The following is a 17686-nucleotide window of genomic DNA, read 5'->3' as shown; positions in this document are numbered from 1 at the left end:
AATTTTTCACACGTGTCACGCGGTATTGGAGAGAACCGACGTGAAAAACCGTTCTTTCCCCGACCTTGTGCTGAAAAAAATCCTCCGGTACTCCTGCACTGGTATCCAAACATATATCATGGTTGAGGGATTCAACTAATTAATCATATTTTTTGCAAAAATGAAAAATACTACGGTCAAATGACACATGTCGATTTTATTTCAATCATTCTATACAACAAGTTAATTTGGTTCACAATTTCCAATCAATCTTACAGCAAGTAAGACAAATCGGCCATCAATTTGTGTTATTATAATTAGAATTTCTGAATCCATTTAATGTGTTTATACATCTGATTGTTGGCTGAAAGTGTCATTCTCAGATCGATCAAAATAGATGATACATGATTTTTTTTCCCTTTTTGTTCTAACATTAAATATTATGAACACCCTTCCCTCATTCAGGTACTGTCGCGATTGCAACATCATGACATTCATTATTCTTCTACCGCTTGAATACATACAAGCTTACTTTAATTACCAGTCTCAGAACAATGAAAATTTGAGGGACCAAAAATAGCTAAAAACCATTGATTAATTACACAATAATGGATTTGGAAAAATTCTGATTCAATTAACATCGAGAAGATTCTCATTCCATCGCTGAATTACCCCAAACATTTACACATGAATTTTATAAACGAATTTCATAAAAGTATTTGGGGAATTCTTACAATTAAAATTTATACTAGCAATTAGAACTAATATTTCATTGTACAATTTATATACAATCTTGACGTCGAGTGGCTGTACACAATGACTATCGTCATCACTACTTATTTGTAAATCTATTGGCATTTGAATTTCAATAGAATATAAAATCAATTCATCACGAAATTTTTTTTGTTTCTACTTAGTTTGTATTTAAATATTTAATAAGCGTGAGTTTTTTTAGGGGTCATTTCCTTGTTGCAATCCATCATCCATCATCTCCATTGGAGTACAGAGGGAAAAAAGAGTACCAGAAATCGATCTTATTTCGTATCGATGGTACTCGAGAAAAATATAAAAAGCCTTCACTTTGTTTGCCTCCACCGCAGAATTGAAATCACAACTTTGTTTTTCTCCTTTATTTGTCTCCTTATTATCCTTAATCACAATCCCGGACGTATCTTATTGAAGTTTCGAACTCTTCTCTACCCATTTTTTACTCCTACCTCAGTTATGTTTTTTTTGAAAATCTGCTGCAGAGGAAAATTCAAATTAATTGTTCTTATGATTTAATTACTGTAGCTCATCAAGCTGATATTGGTCTCACTTAGAGGTAAGGATTACTCGGCTTGAGGTGGGTGACGTATGAGTGAAATTAATTGGCTGCAATCCAACCGTTCGTTACGAGGTAATGAAGAATCCTGTTTTCCGGCTCTGACTGAGGAATTATTGCAGATTTTCGATTACCATTCAGATATTCCTGTTAAAAAAACAACAATTAAATTTTCACTTATAATACTATGTAACACTTCGTTTGTTTTCGATGATAATTCCATTCTTGTGATTACAATATTAATTACAAAATGCAGAGAAATGAAAATACAATGTTACAAGTTTTCAAAAATATTAGAAGTGGAAGATAATGTTCTATGGAAATTCCCTGGCTCTGCAATTATAGTATTGTTGACCTTTAACTCGCAGATGTTCAACAACAATTTGTGGTCAGTCGATGCTGTGCCAACTTCTAACGCGAGGAATCTGGTGTTGTGTATTAATTGCGTGAAAAACATTACGCTTTTACGTCATGTCGATTATTTTGAATTCCACGGAAAAAAATTCCACAAAGTAATTGATAAATGGTAGAATATTAAATACTTCGATATTACCGATGAAAATGTTATAGAGTGCACTTACTTGCAACAACAAGGTTTTTTGCGTTAAATACTGCGTGGGCTTGAGATCAAGCTGAAGACACAAGGACTTTTCCTGTTTGGTAAGCAGATGAGCTGCAGCCTCCACCTCTATGTCCCTTTTGTCTGACGTTTTGGTTGATAATGAGCCACCAGATTTTTGTACTAAATAATTCGATGTGCTATCCAGCTCCACCGGCTGATTGGCTTGAGTCGTCGTCCGACTGTGATTGACTATTTTGGAGCTGCTGGCTGATTCTTTTGACATGTACTTTCGGTCGATGGAAGAGTGATTTTTTTCTTCGTCTCTGTGAAACATATAATTATCGGACCACACCGCCAAAATCAGGAATAATTTAATATTTTTCATTTGGGTATCGTTTGATTGATTGATTTATGGGACGGAGATTGTTACCTACCAAAAACGTTGAGGTGTTTTAATAGTTTATTGAGAATAACAATGGAGCTTGTGGAATATTCTCTATGCTATTTTGGTATGCTTTCACTAAAAAGTATTTGATGGAAAAATTATTGAGTTGCACCTGCGTAAGAGAATAACCCCTCTGTAGAATACTACTCTTGATTTATCTAGAATAATTAGAATTCACAAAAATTCTACGTTTCATCAATTCTTCTGAAATAAGTTAGATAAAAATGATCAATGAACACCAAAATGAGACAAATCTTCGGCTCTCAAAATGTCTTTTTATCATTTTTTTCTTAATTTCTCAGACATTTGGCAGTTGATAAACTCAATCTATATTTTTTTAATGTAGCTTTCTTTAAGGACAGAAAATTTAGAATTTTGTAATATTTATCCAGTATGATGGTTCTGCAAGAGCTATTAGCCAATTTAATGTCGGCTGATGATGGTTGTGTATGAATTTTTCGTGCTCCGATCGATAAAATTGATGAAATAGAGTCTGTGATCAATCGATACTGAATGTCAATATTATTAGGATTACCTGGTATGACAAGCAAAACAAAATTAAACATCTTACCTTCTTTTTGAGGTGTGGCGGAGTGTTGGTGTGGACGGCCCACTGCTGCCCTAAGTGAAATGCAAACTGATACAATCTGTTCACAAACGCCTGGCAACACGTATCACAAATAATAGAATTAGTGAACAGAAGCATGTTTGTGAGAAAAGTTTATGTTAGTAACTGTTTTTTCAAAATAAAAAAATTCATTTCAAAGTAGTCAATTAATTTTTCTACTACCACAATTGAGGAGGTTCATTAATTTGTTAATTTCTTTAGTTCAACGAGTTGCCATGTTGTCGGAAGCTGATGATGAAAAAGCAAAATAATAAATTGAGGGGATTTATTATTTTATGATTTGCAATTAGAATTTAAGGACCATAAGTAATTCATTGGGCTTGAATAAGAAAATAAGTTGTGTTACAATGCGCTCAGTTGATGATGAAGAGGTAAACTACAGAGAAAAATGATCTCTACGGACTCTCTTCTATTTAATTTCTTTCTATTTTTTCAACATATTATTTAACGTGTTTCAAAGAGCATCCGTTAAGTTCATTCTTCCATTTTAGAATATTTGAAACAGTAGTGCATTCCCGCTCAATTTTATCAGAAACATCTACTTACAGATTTCTTGTCACTCCAGTGATCTCCTGTTTCTGTTGAGCCCTGTGTTTGCACCATTACTTGTTCGAAGTGTGTGCACTCTTCATGTCTTGTTATTCCATTTTCCCGGTAACGATAAAGTTCAGAGAGTCGTAATCTTAGTTCACGCTCCCGTTCCAAGTTTGCTAAAAATTGCTCATACTCTTGGGCTGTGTAAAACTGAGCAAATACACGCAGACGTTCTCTAAAATCTCTGGAAAAATTTTTCAATATTCAATCAAGATTTCTCACGTATCACTATTTCTCAGGATAGTTCCATATCGTTCGCTGAGAGATTCTTTTAATAATATACAGTATTATACATAAGTATTCTTACTTTTCTTCTCTACTCTGCCTCTTTTTAATGCCCTTTTCCTTCCTCGAAGAGGCAAAAAATTGCGATACTAGTTGATAATCACGAATTACACGTTTTCTTCTTGCTCGTTCTCGCAAATTATTTGTGTACATGTCAACGTGGGCCAATTTGAGAGCAATATCAAGGTCATCATCTTCGGCTGGATTTAAGAACAGTGAAGAAACTAGTGACTCTGCCTCATGATTATAATCCTACAAAATGGAAAGGAACAGTTTATAATTATCTGTCACAGCAATTTTATATTTAATGGATGATAAAACTTTATAACATAATTCACCTATATTTGAGATCATTGAAAATATTAACCATTGCAGTTTGACTTTGTTGAAGTTTAAACAAGGTAAAAATTGGAAGTCTTCGGTTCTTGGGAATAGCTATTGAGCTACTCTTGAAATTAATGGAGACCCTAAAAAATGGAGAAAAAGTTTAGCTGAGCCCATTTTGTTCTGTACATCGAAGACGTCATTTCCCACCTTTTTGGTGTAAAATGATTTGCATGCCATAATTTGCAGCTCATTAATTTTTTTTACAGGCAAGTATTACAAAAAAAGAATGTGCTTTTTTTTATATCTCAAATATATCGTGAAATTTGCTTTTTGTTCAATTCGTAGTTCTTTCGTTTTTGCATTCCGCATAGAAAGTTTTTTTCAAAGACTCAGTTTCATCAACCTTTGCTCTTTCAGTGGTGAATACCTTTTATTTGCAGTTGCAGTATTCGCCTACTTCAAAATAATGATGTATATGGATGTAATGCAAAAACGAGAAAATGAGTATAATGAGTAGAAAAATCATTTCAACATGATTTGGACGGTGATGCAAATGAATGTATAATAAAATAATTGGGATAGAAATTATGTGTAGAGGCAACACTTTCGGCAGTTCTAAAATGCAACAAATAACATTTAACAAAAGACACAAGGATAAATTTCAGTAGTGTCATATTGAAATGGATTTTATAAACTTCAACGCCACCTCCGGCAGCTCTTTACAATATGGCCCCCCTGATTGAAAAAATATAATGCTTTCAACATTGAAATAATGTCCGGTGAGAATTCGAGATGAATAAATATTTTGGACGTGTGATTATAGTCCGTTTGCCAGAGGGGTTACATGACCAAATTGACTATCATTACTGTACGTCAGCATTTGAGTTTCATGAAAACAAGAATATTTTATGTGTAATTAGACAAGCCAATTAGATCACGTTACACCTCTGGAAGACCCCTTAGTTCATTTAACCCCGAAACCAAAAAACATTGCCTAGACAACCTCAACGTAAGGACTTGTTCATGTTTCCTTCGAAAATGAGGGTACGCCTGAAGGTGGTGCCTACTGCATCGAGCTTTGTACAATGTACCTAATGCGTTCATCCTACTACAAAAATACAGATTGCAAAAACATATTTACTCTTTCAAAATCATCTCTCTGAGGCATATATCCCAATTGTGCAGCTTCTTCGGGCGTTATATCCAAGGGAGGGAGTCTAGATGTCAGATCAGGTGACAGTGGTCCATGATCAGAGCTTGTTTGATCCGTGAGATTTGGTTTATAAGTTTCTGTTGGTGGCCAGGTGTGTTTACCGATGTTTCCATCTAGGTATCTCGCCATGTACTCCTCCTTGGCTTCTTCGGGAGTACGTGTTTCGATATGTTTGCTTATGTCTTCCCAGTTACCAAAGCCAAATTGTTCAATTGCGTCCAGTAATCGGAGGTGCTCTCGTGCTGTCCAATTTCCTCGTCCACTGAATATACTGATGGTGCCAGAGTCCTGTAAAAACAATAAATATAATTATAAAATATAAGATGGTGAACCGGGCGTATTTTTCTATTTCAGTTGTTATATATTTACCATAAATTGGTACGAATGGTTGTTCTTGTGTTGCCCAATTTCGGCGCCAGCAGAAAAACACTAAAAAACATGTAAATTGTAAAATCTCAGGTAATATTTATTATTTCATTTCTTTTGAATAATTGAATTTTTGAATAGATTGAGAGAAATTGCAAACATCCTATCAAGAAGGAGGAAAAATATGAGGAGAGGGGATTGGGCGTGAGTGTCATGTGACTATCGTGTCATATGGCGTTGTTTAAACTCACCTGTAAGCAGAGATCGAATTCTTGGCATTCGACGCATTTTACACGCAAGCCCGTAATGTCCTCTTGACAGTACGTGCAATTGTATTTCGCGTACAATTCTAAAAGAAAAGCCATAAGGTAATAATTGCTATGAACAAATTCCATAAATCTATAAATATGGTAAATTTTTTTTGCATAAAGGAAAAATTTTTCAGAAAAAATTGCAAATGGCTTCTGCCTCGGTTCACGAGTATACACGTACCCGCCATTATCGTTCCACAGCGTTCGTTCAGATTAGTCTATGAGTGACGTCACCGCATGCTAGAGTCACGTAATCCTGGGAATAAAGACGATTAATGGAGACAATTCAATGGAATTTGAATAATTTACATGGATATTGTATTTATGGAATAAGTTAGGGCCATTTACCTTTCAACGAGATAATCCAATGGTGATTGTGGATTCGATTGAAACAAAAATGTTTATGAGTGCAGTGTTAGGATTGCACTACGCATGCGCAGGCCAACCGCCCTTAGGGATTTTACACTTCGTACAGTCCCGTAAACGCCAAACAACTAGAGACAACGTAAAGTTACTAGTTTGGAATTGGGGGATTTTATTTTCTGGAATGTTCTCGTCGTGTTTGTGATGTCGATTGTCGTTATTCACCAGGAATGGGCGCCAACAATCCAATTAAAACTGTTGATGGAAAGTCATGCGCTTTACGTCTGTGGTCCATTAGAGTCCCCTAACCGCCTCTTACGACCCTTAACCTTCACCTTAGTGACCCTCCCCTAAACAACCCTCATGATGTGTGACTCTCCCCTAACCGATTCTCCCTAGTACCGACGAAGAGATAACGGTGCCCTCCCTTGTCATGGAGGCGCACCTCCTCTAGTCTGGGGTCACTCGAGCCCCCAGAACTGAGGCTCTTTGATATGCCGCATTCAGTGGTCTCTTACGCATATGCACTCGGTCATACCAGGATACTATTCTTTAATTAATTAATATGCCATAGATAATGATTGATATATATTACCTGCAAACTTTTTTGAAGCAATGGACCCGGTTTATTTTGACCTTCTATTGAAAAATAAAAAATGGTGGACTAACTTTCTCTGAATAGTTAAAAATCCAACATAAGTAGTGACCTCTGTGCACCACAGGCGGACGCCTCGCGCTCACCGCTTCATTGGTAAGTCGGGGACTCCCTTGGCCGACGACGACTATCAAAAGCCGGCGACGCCATTACATTGACCTTCGTTGTCCTCAGATCGAAGCAGTCGCTGTCAGTTACTCCTACGTCGGCATCTTGTTCACTTCATATTGGTAGTACAACTTATTCGTTCCAGTTTCCGAATTTCTGCAACTAATCAACGATTTGTAAAGGTAAATTATGAACAATAATCACCGGTTGGGCCCGCGACAGCTCCAGTAGATCACCGATACCAACAATTTCTCCTTCATCTCTAATTAATTATTTTTATTCTTGTCATTCTGACTTCTTTTTCGCTTCCGGCGATGGGAGTCGTTGCATTTACATTTGTCCTCTATTTTTTTTTATTGCCCATTGTTATTTTTCTCGTTGCGATAATCGATAGCGTAACCGTTAAGGTTTCGCACGAGCTTAATCGGCTTTTGCCAAGCCCTCGGTGAGTCGCAAAACTAGCTCATGGAGTGAGATAATCTGGTTTATGGGTGGAGAGGTGCAAAGACTATTTTTTTTCGTGGAAAAAAATTGATAAATTGTCACGGAGTTCAGACGTGCCCGGGCAGTGATGGTAATGGTTGTTTCACGTGCTAACGCGCACGCCCGCACCGCTGAACATCCGACATTCCGCTGCATCCGTAATCTACCTCAAACAGTCACTTTTTTGTCGGTATTGTTACTACGGTTTATCTATTTATTCAGTAATATCCACATGGAGATAGTTAATGAATGGTTTTTGCAATATAAAATGTGGGGAAGAAACAAGAGATTCAAAATTTTCTCAACAACAATAATATAATAAATCTTCTTGGCTCCTCAGGGCAACATGTGTATTTTCATCCAGATGATTTAAAAAAAATATAAAAATATTCTGACGTCTAACTCATTTCGGGTCATAAACCTGCGTCAGGACGTTAATTTGAGATTATTTGGTATTAATTGTTCATGTCCAGTCCAGAATATAACTGCGAGTGGAGAAATAATAATAAAAAAATCAAGATAATGGGAGTGAAGAGAACACTATTGTGGGAAATAGACAATAAATTAAATAGAAGGGTGGATTTATTTATTTAAGTAGTACAGGACAAGCTGGGTCTTTCTCCTTGGGATTTGAAGGTACATTGAATAACAAAAAGCAAATGCATTCATTTATTTCATGACAAGAAAAGAACATTGATAAATTAACCATTCGGCCACGTTACACTATCTGGATGAGTGAAATATGGAAAATAGATCGGTAAATGAAAAGAAGTATTCCAAAAGCATTCTGCTGATAGAATAGGAATTGTCACAAGGGACTAACCGTTTGCTAGCGATTGTTTACGTGTTATTTTTATATATTTTTTCACATGCATGACAATCGGATCTATTGTCTGATACAATTTTTATTACATAGCAAATGATACTGTAGTGATTAATGAATTGTGATCATTATTTGGTTATATGTTTTTTATGATTTTATTTTCATTTTTATGAATTCATCAATTTTATGCTACTAGATTCTTAGTCCATTAAATTACCCTCGTTAACGGTTTTGGAAAAGAATTTTAAGTGGAAACCTCGCTCGTGGAAAAATCCTACCATCATCGATCGTTTTAAATAAATTGCATTTTAATTGATAATGGATAAAATTCAATAGATACCCTTGTGGAAAATAAGGAAATACAAAGACCCACAAGATTACAATGGTACTGATATCTAAGATCGTTTCTTTCGGAGATAAATCTATAATCAAAACATTGTAATGCAATTGAACCGTTATCTCTTTCTAAAAATATGAAAAATTCATATCCTTGACTTTTCATTACCATCTACTCAATGATGATAAACCCAAATTGAAGGTCATTCGATTAACCCATAGTAACCTCCCGATATTAGAAGCGCTCGATATGCCGATTCATAAGACACTATCACTGACTAGATAAACCGAGAGCTCATAACAAATTATTTGAAAAACTGTTGATATCGTACGTCATAATCGCGCCATTGATTTTGTGGCCTTCAAGGCTCGCTTCTAGTGTCATATGCCTGTGTCACAAGTTTCACAAAAGTCGCTGCACTCTAACCATCTAGTCCATCGGTGCTTCTTCCCTTGAACTATTACATAATTTCCTCAATTTCACACTTCGCAAATTTTTTCAACCAGTCAAATGAAATTTATCGAATTGTGGATTTCATTCGATTGGATGAGATACTTGAGAATTTTGTTTTGTGTTTCTTAGCACGTTAAATCGACGGGCTCTTAATTGAAATTAAGGATATCCAAGTACTTTCACTATTTTATTTCCGGTCAAATTTCTACGACTACTTTTTAAACAATACAATTTTCAGTTGTTCATTTAGGCACAACAATTTAAATGACACCGAATAAGTATAATTTTTTTTCTCAATTTTTCGTATGTTTGAACTGATTGAATTACCAATGATCTCTACAAAAATGTTGAATGCCTTGGATATTCTTCATTCGACGGTTTTTAATTCATCTTGAATAATGGCTTAATCGGATAAATAACAGCACCCTGCATTGACCGATCACCTAATCTTACTCCCAAATAATAGTTTCACCTGCAAAGTATCCCCCGAACATTGGAATCCTTAGAAAAATAATAAAAAGTGAAAGTATTAATAATAAATATTATGTCATGGTCGTCACTTATTTTTTCTCCATAAACAATGCTCATTGAGATCGAGGTGATGAATATATGTTATTAGTATATTTAGAGGTACCAAGGTCTCAGACTAGCGTTGGACCTGCGACGACGCAGTCGAAGTACGAACAATTCGAATGATAAGACTCTTAAATCCTTCTGTAAATAAAATATTACGTTTGAAAAATATCTCTTCACTCAATATAAATAAATTCAATAATGCAATAAAAATTATAAATTCTGATAACGCGTCACTAATTCGTATTTTTTCCCCTTTATTCACGCAGCCCAACAAAATGGTCTGGATTACAGTCGACGATAAGGTATCAGTCTAACGAAAGAAACAAAAATTTTATTTAAAAGAATTCAACTTTTTCTACTTTTGTTGCTTTTTGTAGCCATAAGAAAAATTTCTTAATTTTGTTTTCGTTCTTCGGTTCATTGTTATTGTGCAGTTGCTATTGATTTTGCTATTTAATTGCCAGTCTTGTAAAGTAGTTTATTATTTTGGATTTAGTTGAGCAGCTTGTCTTTTATTGATTTGTGAGAGTGATGCGGTAAGAAAACATTTTTGAGCTCCTATGGTTCTATTTTTGTTTCACCTAGGCGATACCTCCTGGCGTTGGACTAGCGGTCTATTTTTAATTTATTTAATTTTCCCTCAAGTAATCATTTTTTTCCTTATGTAATTGCTTGCGATTCCTTTGGTGTTATCAAATAGCTTGTAGACCTTTCCAATTATCTAATCGTTTCATTTGTTAAGTATAATGACGCGGATATCTCCGAAACTATGAGATCTGAGGAAAAATGTTTAATGACATTTTTGATGACAACTTTTTGATCTACAAAAAAGCTGTCCTCACATTTTTTAATGAAATCAATAGTTTTGGAGATATCTGCGAAAGTGTGATTGCAGAGTGCTTGAATTTCATGCTTGTTGAATTATTCATTGACTGATAGCTAATGAACCGATAAATACGGACCCAAATAATCCTCTTGTCAGGAGAAATCCTCTTGCTGTGTGGTGTGACGAAATGAGCAGTTGAATTTTTCCGGTTTGCGCCAGATTTAATACAGACAGTTTAGAGGAAGGCCATGGCAGTGACAATAACGGATGTATTTAATGCAGTCCCAGAGTCGTGGAAGGGAGTGAATCCAAATAATATTTTTAGATTGTTTTGAACGTGACAAACCTTTTGACGTTTCCGCCCAAATGTAGAAGACCTCTTTCTGTCATATCTAGTTCATTGACATTTCAATATTTGAGGGAGAATTTTCAATTTATTTTTGTAAATATATCTGAAAAGAAGTCAACTCTAAGGCTGGCCTTCAAATATGTGATTTATTGCAAATAATCATGAAACTTACTGCAACAATCCATTTTGTAAATTGGACTCGACTATTGAGTTTCATCGATCCTTTCCTGCCAAACAAATCGTCATATTGTTGACGTTTTCGAATGCCAGTAGCTACAGATATATTTCCAAACAATTAACAGAAACTAAATAGCTCTCAATATTTATCTTCAAAATCACTCGTTCCAAAAAAATGTATTCAAAATAGTCTCCATCAATCGTTTGGATTTGTCTCCTGCCACGGAATCAATGAATAATTCAATCGATTTATGGCCAAGAGCTTTGCTTTTTCCCACAGCTCACGTAGGTATTGCAGACAAATTAATCAAAATGAAAAGTTTTTCCCTCTCAACATGACTCACTCCCCATCGTTCTCTCCTCTCACTAATTATTACTATTAAGTGAATTTCAATTCAACAAGTACAACTTTGTGTCGACGTTAGATTTATCACGGCCCATCCCAGACTAATCCTCCAATCATTGCAGATGGCAGCAGGACAATCTCCAAGAGCTCAGACTGAGCAAAGTCATCTCGACCACATGTGCGCCCTTGACAGTGACTCTCGTGCGGCCTTCTACCGTCTCTCTGGCATTATCTGCACCATTGGACCGGCCTCAAGGTCCGTGGAGATGCTCGAGAAGATGATAGAGACCGGCATGAACATCGCTAGAATGAACTTCTCTCATGGTTCTCATGAATATCATGCTGAGACTATTGCTAATGTGAGACAGGCGCAGAAGAATCTCTCCGAGAGGAACAAGGTCAATGTTCCTGTTGCTATTGCACTTGATACGAAGGGGCCGGAAATTCGTACTGGTCTTTTGGAAGGTGTAAGTGTATTTTTTCACCAGATTTTCAAAGCATCTTTTCCTATCTTAATTCTTCTTTGGGTTTTGGACACTTTTATCAATTGAATAATGCTTCAGCCGCAAAAATGAATTCACCATAAAAAAATCATCATCTACGAAATTAATTCAGAAAGAATACAATATGGAAAAAAATAACATGTCTTACGGTCTTGTTCAGGGTGGATCAGCCGAAGTTGAGCTGGTGAAGGGTCAGACCTTCAAGTTATCGACAGACAAAGCCTACTCTGAAAAAGGCAATGGCGATACCGTCTGGGTGGACTACGAAAATATCTCCAAAGTTTTGAAAGTGGGCAATCGAGTCTTTGTGGATGACGGCCTGATCTCCCTGATTGTGACAGCAGTGGCGCCCACACAGATCACCACTACTGTGGAGAACGGTGGCACTCTGGGCTCCCGAAAGGGCGTTAATCTCCCTGGAGTTCCAGTGGATTTGCCAGCAGTCTCCGAGAAGGACAAGTCCGACCTTCAGTTCGGTGTTGAACAGGAGGTGGACATGATCTTTGCCTCCTTCATCAGGAATGCAGCTGCCTTAACTGAGATCAGGGGAATTCTCGGTGACAAGGGAAAGAATATCAAGATCATATCGAAGATTGAGAATCAGCAGGGAATGACCAATCTCGACGAGATCATAGAGGCATCCGACGGTATAATGGTGGCTCGTGGTGATCTTGGAATTGAAATTCCCCCGGAGAAGGTATTCCTAGCGCAGAAGTGCATGATCTCCCGTTGCAACAAGGTCGGAAAGCCTGTTATCTGCGCCACCCAGATGCTGGAGTCAATGGTGAAGAAGCCAAGGGCAACGAGGGCCGAGTCATCAGATGTTGCCAATGCCATTCTCGATGGTGCTGATTGTGTTATGCTCTCTGGTGAGACTGCCAAGGGTGACTATCCCCTCGAGTGTGTTCGCACTATGGCCAATATATGCAAGGAGGCCGAGGCTGCCATATGGCATCGACAACTATTCAACGATCTCGAGAGCAAGGCCATTCCTCCTATTGACGCTACTCATGCTGTTGCCATTGCTGCTGTTGAGGCCTCCGCCAAGTGTTGCGCCACAGCTATCATCGTTATCACGACTTCTGGCAGATCTGCTCATCTCATTTCCAAGTACAGGCCACGCTGTCCTATCGTCGCTGTCACTAGGTTCCATCAGGTCGCCAGGCAGGCACATCTCTATCGTGGAATATTGCCCCTTCATTATACTGAACCACCAGTCGCTGATTGGCTGAAGGACGTTGACCTGCGTGTCCAGTATGGCCTCAATTTCGGAAAAAATCGTGGCTTCTTGAAGACTGGAGACACTGTTGTGGTGGTGACTGGATGGAAGCAGGGTTCTGGCTTCACAAACACTCTTCGTGTTGTGTACGTAGAGGATGAGCTTGCTATTGATCAGTCTGTGTGTACGCTCTCTAGTGAAGAGGACTCTTTTGACGATCTCATCTGAGGGAACTCTGAATAAATATCAGAGACTCTTCGCAATTAATCTTTAGTTACAACTAACAACTTCTCATCACCTTTGCATGTGTTATTCTTCTTTTATTATCCGCGCAAAATTCGTATCTGCCATCTGTTCTAAATAGCTTGCATTCGTTTCCGAATAAAATTGTATGTTTTGGAGTATCTATTAGCTGTAGAATTTTTTTATGTTGATGTAATCGGTTAATTATTCTTTAATTATTGTAGTTGTAGTTTTTAATTGGCGACGTAGGACAAGGGTTGGCGGTGATCATTTCCAATGTTTAGTGATTGATTAAATTACATAGTGGCAATTTTCAGTGCTCTAATATTCTATAACTGCATTTTCCTTCTGCCTCATAGTGATTAACTAATTAATAAATGAAACAACTGCTGGTGTCGTTATTTCTGCATGGTCATGACATTTTTTCTATTCTAATACAGAGCCTCGAATAAACGCCTCTCCTCTGGCTATTTTTACACTAATAAACTAGGTAATGAGTGGAAATTTTGCTTGAAAAAATTCTAGGACCGTCGACTAAGGCCGATACACTAGCTGGAGTGTTGCTGAGTGTAAGGACACATTAGGGAGCAACAATGAGCCCATCAAGAGGAACGCAGTGAATACTCTACGTTCAATACGCTACAGAGAACAATAAATAATTATATTACGTTGTTTCAATTCATAGGCATTCAAAAACTGGAATATCCAAAACTGTCTAACATTAGTTTCAGTATTATGTCACTGTTATAGGGCTTGCGGATGATAATAAGAGAATATACATTGAGATCTGTAACTGATGGTTGGTGATATTATAATTAAATAAATTATTGAATCACAGAAGAAATAGTATAGATTCCTTTATTTTTACCAATTCCATTGGTGATAGGGCCATCACGTTAACGACGAGCCCAGAAACGTCCTTTTAATAAATGTATATATTATATTTTGAATTTAAACAATATTATACTTGGATAATTGAAGATATTCTCATAAGCTAAGGTATGCGGGTAACATTGCTAAAACGTCAACATCTTTTTGTAATTACGGTTTCAGTTTTTGCCACCAAGCTCAAATGATGACCGAATTAATCGTCAACTTTTCTCTTAAACACATGAGACTCTTCAAGAATCTGCAGCATCGGGTTGTAGAGGATCTCCTCGACATCTTTCGCAGCGACATAATCCCCGTGGGTGAATTTTTTATGACTAATGAGTTCATAACGTAATTCAAGATCCGGAGGAAGTTGTGTAAGTAAATATTCCGCATTTCCTTGGGGAACTAGGTGATCATTTTGTGCTTCGAAAATAATCATGGGTACTCTGATGTTTTTCAGGTTGTACTCCAAGTCTGCCCCGTCATGCCCTTCTTTGTAATGTGCAAACTTTCCTGTAATATAATTCCCAAGTTACTTTTCCGGGGGGCGTGATGTAAATGTGGTTTTTCACGTTATTTACGTTCAAAATATTCTGTCAGAGGGATGTTTATGAAGTTCTTCCAGAATATTTGGATTAAAAAAAAATTCATCGCAGTTAAGGTCAAACTTCTCGGAATTTCTGGTAAAATTTTTGAAGCTTCCCAGAAAATTGTGATAGAAATTCACGTTCATGTCGACTAATTTTTCAGCGTCAGCACTAGCTTTATGTTCTGCCTGCTACGTAACACTCCTTTTATCGTACTAGCAGTAGAATTTTTCTTATAAATCTATCTCTATTCTCTATACATTTTACATTTCCAAGCAAAAGTAGAGACATTATACGATTACCCGATTGAACGTGCTGTCCGTAATGGAATAGTACCTTCGCTGAATGACCAGCAGGATAGTAGAGGGCTATGTATGCTACGACTTCACTCTGTAAGGAAACTCAAACTGACAATTGACCCTCAATCAAACTTATCACAAGAAAATTGTGTATATTTTGGAATATTTCTATGGCTCCTTACGACATCTATTTGTTCGCGATCCTCCCCCAGCACGAACTCCACTGGAATCACACATATTCTGATTGTCAAGGGGTTTAACAAACAGATATAATGAATAATGGCCGCTGGAAGAATGGTCGGAGTTGGAAATTCAGTTGCAGTTGGTAGGAAAGGTTTCGCGAATGAAGTCGTCAGTGCTAGAAAAACTCTGGTGGGATTCCATGTTTTCCAGTAAGACACTGGAGCATATAGGATGGCAAGTGTTAATTTAGAATTGTATTCTGGTTTATCAGCGAGCAGTATTAGAATAATTGTGGTGCCGAGGGAGTGGCCGAGGTAGGACAATTGTGTCTCTCCTGTGGTGGCAAGTATGTAATCGAGTATTGCTGGTAAATCCCGAAGTGCATAGTCATCCATACTGTCAACAGAAACGATCATCATTCACTCATAAAGTGATGTAATTTATCTATTTGGAATACCTAAAGTCCCAGAAGACCGAATCGTCGGTTGAATATTTTTTATGTCTGCGACCGTAGTGAGTTCCTCGCAAATTACCGACCCAAACATCGTATCCAGCGTCAGATAACGAATAAGCTGAGGGGAAAGTTGTAAAAATCAGTGAGGACGAAAGGTGTTTGTAGACTACTTTGTAATTATCCTCGTAAGAAAAAGCCTCAGAGAAATTTATTGATAGACCTCTCTTTTTTGACATTGCTCATCGAGCCTACTAGCTTCAGAACTATTGTAGACTACTAAATATGAAAGTCGGTTAGAGGATAGAAACTTTACCGAGACTTCTGCCTGGACCAAGTAAAATATAAATATCAGCACAAGCGCCCATCCCATGTTGCAGATAAAATGTACGACCTTTTACTGTTTCATTGACATGCGAAGAATTCGGTAGGAGTCTGAATAACGAAAGGATGTATCCATCTTCAGTGGTAACATTGTGCCACTCTGCTTTGCGTCCATGCTTCTCGACCAGGCCCAGCTATTCAAAATAAATTCCATGAATTTTCAATCAACTCTGCGATTATTATTTAATTTCCCTAGTTAACGTACAAAGTCGAGGGCGTAGAACTTGGTCCCCTTGGCCTCCTCGTCACTCCGAAAGTACTTAGTTCGAAGATCAAATGCTGCTGCTGGTAGGAGCACAAATAAAATTGGAATAATTATCTGGGAGCATTTAAACATTGTTAAATTTTAAGAATATTCAAGTTTGCGCAAAATGTACGATATACATCCACTTTATACGTAACAAGGACACCGTTATTGTCTACGGTTTGACATTGCTACTGAAGACATTTCTATAAATTGGTTTACGTTTAGGCATTTATGTTATCACAATGGCAGTAATTATTTTTGTAAAGTAAACAATGCTTATCACTAGGAAAAGCCCTGAGGACAGATCGTAAATTTCAATGTAAAATTATTTAAAATTAAGAAGAAACTTTCTTAGTGAATTTAAAGTCATTCCTACTGAAAACTTATGGCAACGTTACTGAAACGTCAACATGTTTGCTCAATATCATTTTTATTTAATGTAATAAACCCCAAACAATGACAGAATGAATTCTCGATTAGGTTTTCACAGCCACGAGACTCTTGAAGGATCTTGAGCAGCGGCTTGTACCGGATGTCCGCTACATCTCTCACGCGGCCAAATCCCTATGGTTGATTTGCGTTATTGCTAATCATTTCACAATGTAATTTAAGATCTGGGGAATGTTTTTGGATCAAATTCTCAGTATTTTCTAGGGTAGCATGGGGAGGGTAAACTGCATGGGGCAGTTTGAGGCATGAAATCATAAAGAAAGGAAACGCAATGAGCTGCAGTGATGAGTGGAATGACGAAGACTTGGCATTTTTTACAACAAACTGACATCATTATCATGTAAATAATGTCATCTCTGGCAGAATGGATTTTTTGTTTTATCTATTTTTCGAGAACCAAAACCTCTTCAAACAAAGTTCTCATCTGCATCCCAATTATTTTTCAAAATATTCCGGACTCCCGAAAAAACCAGACTCACGACCTTGGCTATCAATGTGAATGAAATATCGATCTTTTCAATAACTTGTTTATTTAAATTATCGAGATACTGCGCCTATGGAAAAATTTAATGGAATTGAGAAATACACTGAGAAAGTTCGACGAAAAGTCCGCAGTTGCTTATCAAGACTAACATTAACAACAATGAGTATGTTTTCATTTATCTAGTTATTTATTTTTCATCGGGTTATTATTTGTTAATATCAGGAAAGGAAAAT

The 17686-nt window shown here is 37.0% G+C and overlaps 3 protein-coding genes across 10 annotated transcripts; 1 reads left to right on the top strand and 2 right to left on the bottom strand.

The window, feature by feature from the left end:
• Positions 1–176: 176 nt before the first annotated feature.
• LOC135162426 (transcriptional adapter 2B) lies at positions 177–7138 on the bottom strand. 7 transcript variants are annotated; one of them, XM_064120879.1, is made up of 11 exons: positions 6993–7138; positions 6383–6528; positions 6216–6290; positions 5975–6072; positions 5727–5786; positions 5286–5645; positions 3840–4069; positions 3485–3716; positions 2882–2931; positions 1885–2188; positions 177–1450 (listed from the first exon to the last, which is right to left on the bottom strand). In XM_064120879.1, the coding sequence occupies exons 3-11, from the start codon at positions 6220–6222 to the stop codon at positions 1346–1348; spliced, it is 1446 nt and encodes a 481-aa protein (XP_063976949.1). In that variant the 5' UTR covers positions 6223–6290; positions 6383–6528; positions 6993–7138; the 3' UTR covers positions 177–1345. The 7 variants fall into 7 exon arrangements, with proteins under 7 accessions (XP_063976949.1, XP_063976947.1, XP_063976948.1 ...); XM_064120877.1 differs by lacking the exons at positions 6216–6290; positions 6383–6528; positions 6993–7138 and having other exon boundaries at positions 177–1223; positions 1298–1450; positions 5975–6088; XM_064120878.1 differs by lacking the exons at positions 6216–6290; positions 6383–6528; positions 6993–7138 and having other exon boundaries at positions 177–1220; positions 1298–1450; positions 5975–6088.
• A 69-nt stretch (positions 7139–7207) lies between these two features.
• LOC135162425 (pyruvate kinase-like) lies at positions 7208–14339 on the top strand. Of its 2 annotated transcripts, XM_064120874.1 has the most exons (5): positions 7221–7342; positions 10099–10134; positions 11653–11997; positions 12194–13398; positions 14021–14339. In XM_064120874.1, exons 2-5 carry the CDS (start codon positions 10108–10110, stop codon positions 14031–14033), a joined length of 1590 nt encoding a protein of 529 aa, XP_063976944.1. In that variant the 5' UTR covers positions 7221–7342; positions 10099–10107; the 3' UTR covers positions 14034–14339. The 2 variants fall into 2 exon arrangements, with proteins under 2 accessions (XP_063976945.1, XP_063976944.1); XM_064120875.1 differs by lacking the exon at positions 10099–10134 and having other exon boundaries at positions 7208–7342.
• Positions 14340–16717, bottom strand: LOC135162429 (lipase 3-like). Its single transcript, XM_064120885.1, has 6 exons — positions 16478–16717; positions 16205–16406; positions 15895–16009; positions 15437–15833; positions 15258–15345; positions 14340–14881 (listed from the first exon to the last, which is right to left on the bottom strand). The coding sequence occupies exons 1-6, from the start codon at positions 16607–16609 to the stop codon at positions 14580–14582; spliced, it is 1236 nt and encodes a 411-aa protein (XP_063976955.1). The 5' UTR covers positions 16610–16717; the 3' UTR covers positions 14340–14579.
• Between the last annotated feature and the right edge of the window lie 969 nt (positions 16718–17686).

Source organism: Diachasmimorpha longicaudata, chromosome 5, assembly GCF_034640455.1.
Source record: "Diachasmimorpha longicaudata isolate KC_UGA_2023 chromosome 5, iyDiaLong2, whole genome shotgun sequence".
NCBI classification, from domain to species: domain Eukaryota; kingdom Metazoa; phylum Arthropoda; class Insecta; order Hymenoptera; family Braconidae; genus Diachasmimorpha; species Diachasmimorpha longicaudata.
Note: the sequence above shows the minus strand (reverse complement) of the source record. Positions and strands in the feature narration are given on the sequence as shown.

What these genes read in the sequence shown, in the direction of transcription:
- LOC135162426 (XM_064120876.1), bottom strand. Translation starts at nt 6,088, where the DNA reads ATGGCTTTTCTTTTAGAATTGTACGCGAAATACAATTGCACGTACTGT. An exon ending in AGAGAGATGATTTTGAAAGA is followed by an intron (nt 4,070 to 5,285) that starts GTAAATATGTTT and finishes TCCATTTTGTAG; the next exon opens with GATTATAATCATGAGGCAGA. An exon ending in AGGCAGAGTAGAGAAGAAAA is followed by an intron (nt 3,717 to 3,839) that starts GTAAGAATACTT and finishes AAATTTTTCCAG; the next exon opens with AGATTTTAGAGAACGTCTGC.
- LOC135162429 (XM_064120885.1), bottom strand. Translation starts at nt 16,609, where the DNA reads ATGTTTAAATGCTCCCAGATAATTATTCCAATTTTATTTGTGCTCCTA. An exon ending in AGTTCTACGCCCTCGACTTT is followed by an intron (nt 16,407 to 16,477) that starts GTACGTTAACTA and finishes TATTTTGAATAG; the next exon opens with CTGGGCCTGGTCGAGAAGCA. An exon ending in ATCGCGAACAAATAGATGTC is followed by an intron (nt 15,346 to 15,436) that starts GTAAGGAGCCAT and finishes GTTTCCTTACAG; the next exon opens with AGTGAAGTCGTAGCATACAT.
- LOC135162425 (XM_064120874.1), top strand. Translation starts at nt 10,108, where the DNA reads ATGGTCTGGATTACAGTCGACGATAAG. An exon ending in GGATTACAGTCGACGATAAG is followed by an intron (nt 10,135 to 11,652) that starts GTATCAGTCTAA and finishes CAATCATTGCAG; the next exon opens with ATGGCAGCAGGACAATCTCC. An exon ending in GTACTGGTCTTTTGGAAGGT is followed by an intron (nt 11,998 to 12,193) that starts GTAAGTGTATTT and finishes GGTCTTGTTCAG; the next exon opens with GGTGGATCAGCCGAAGTTGA.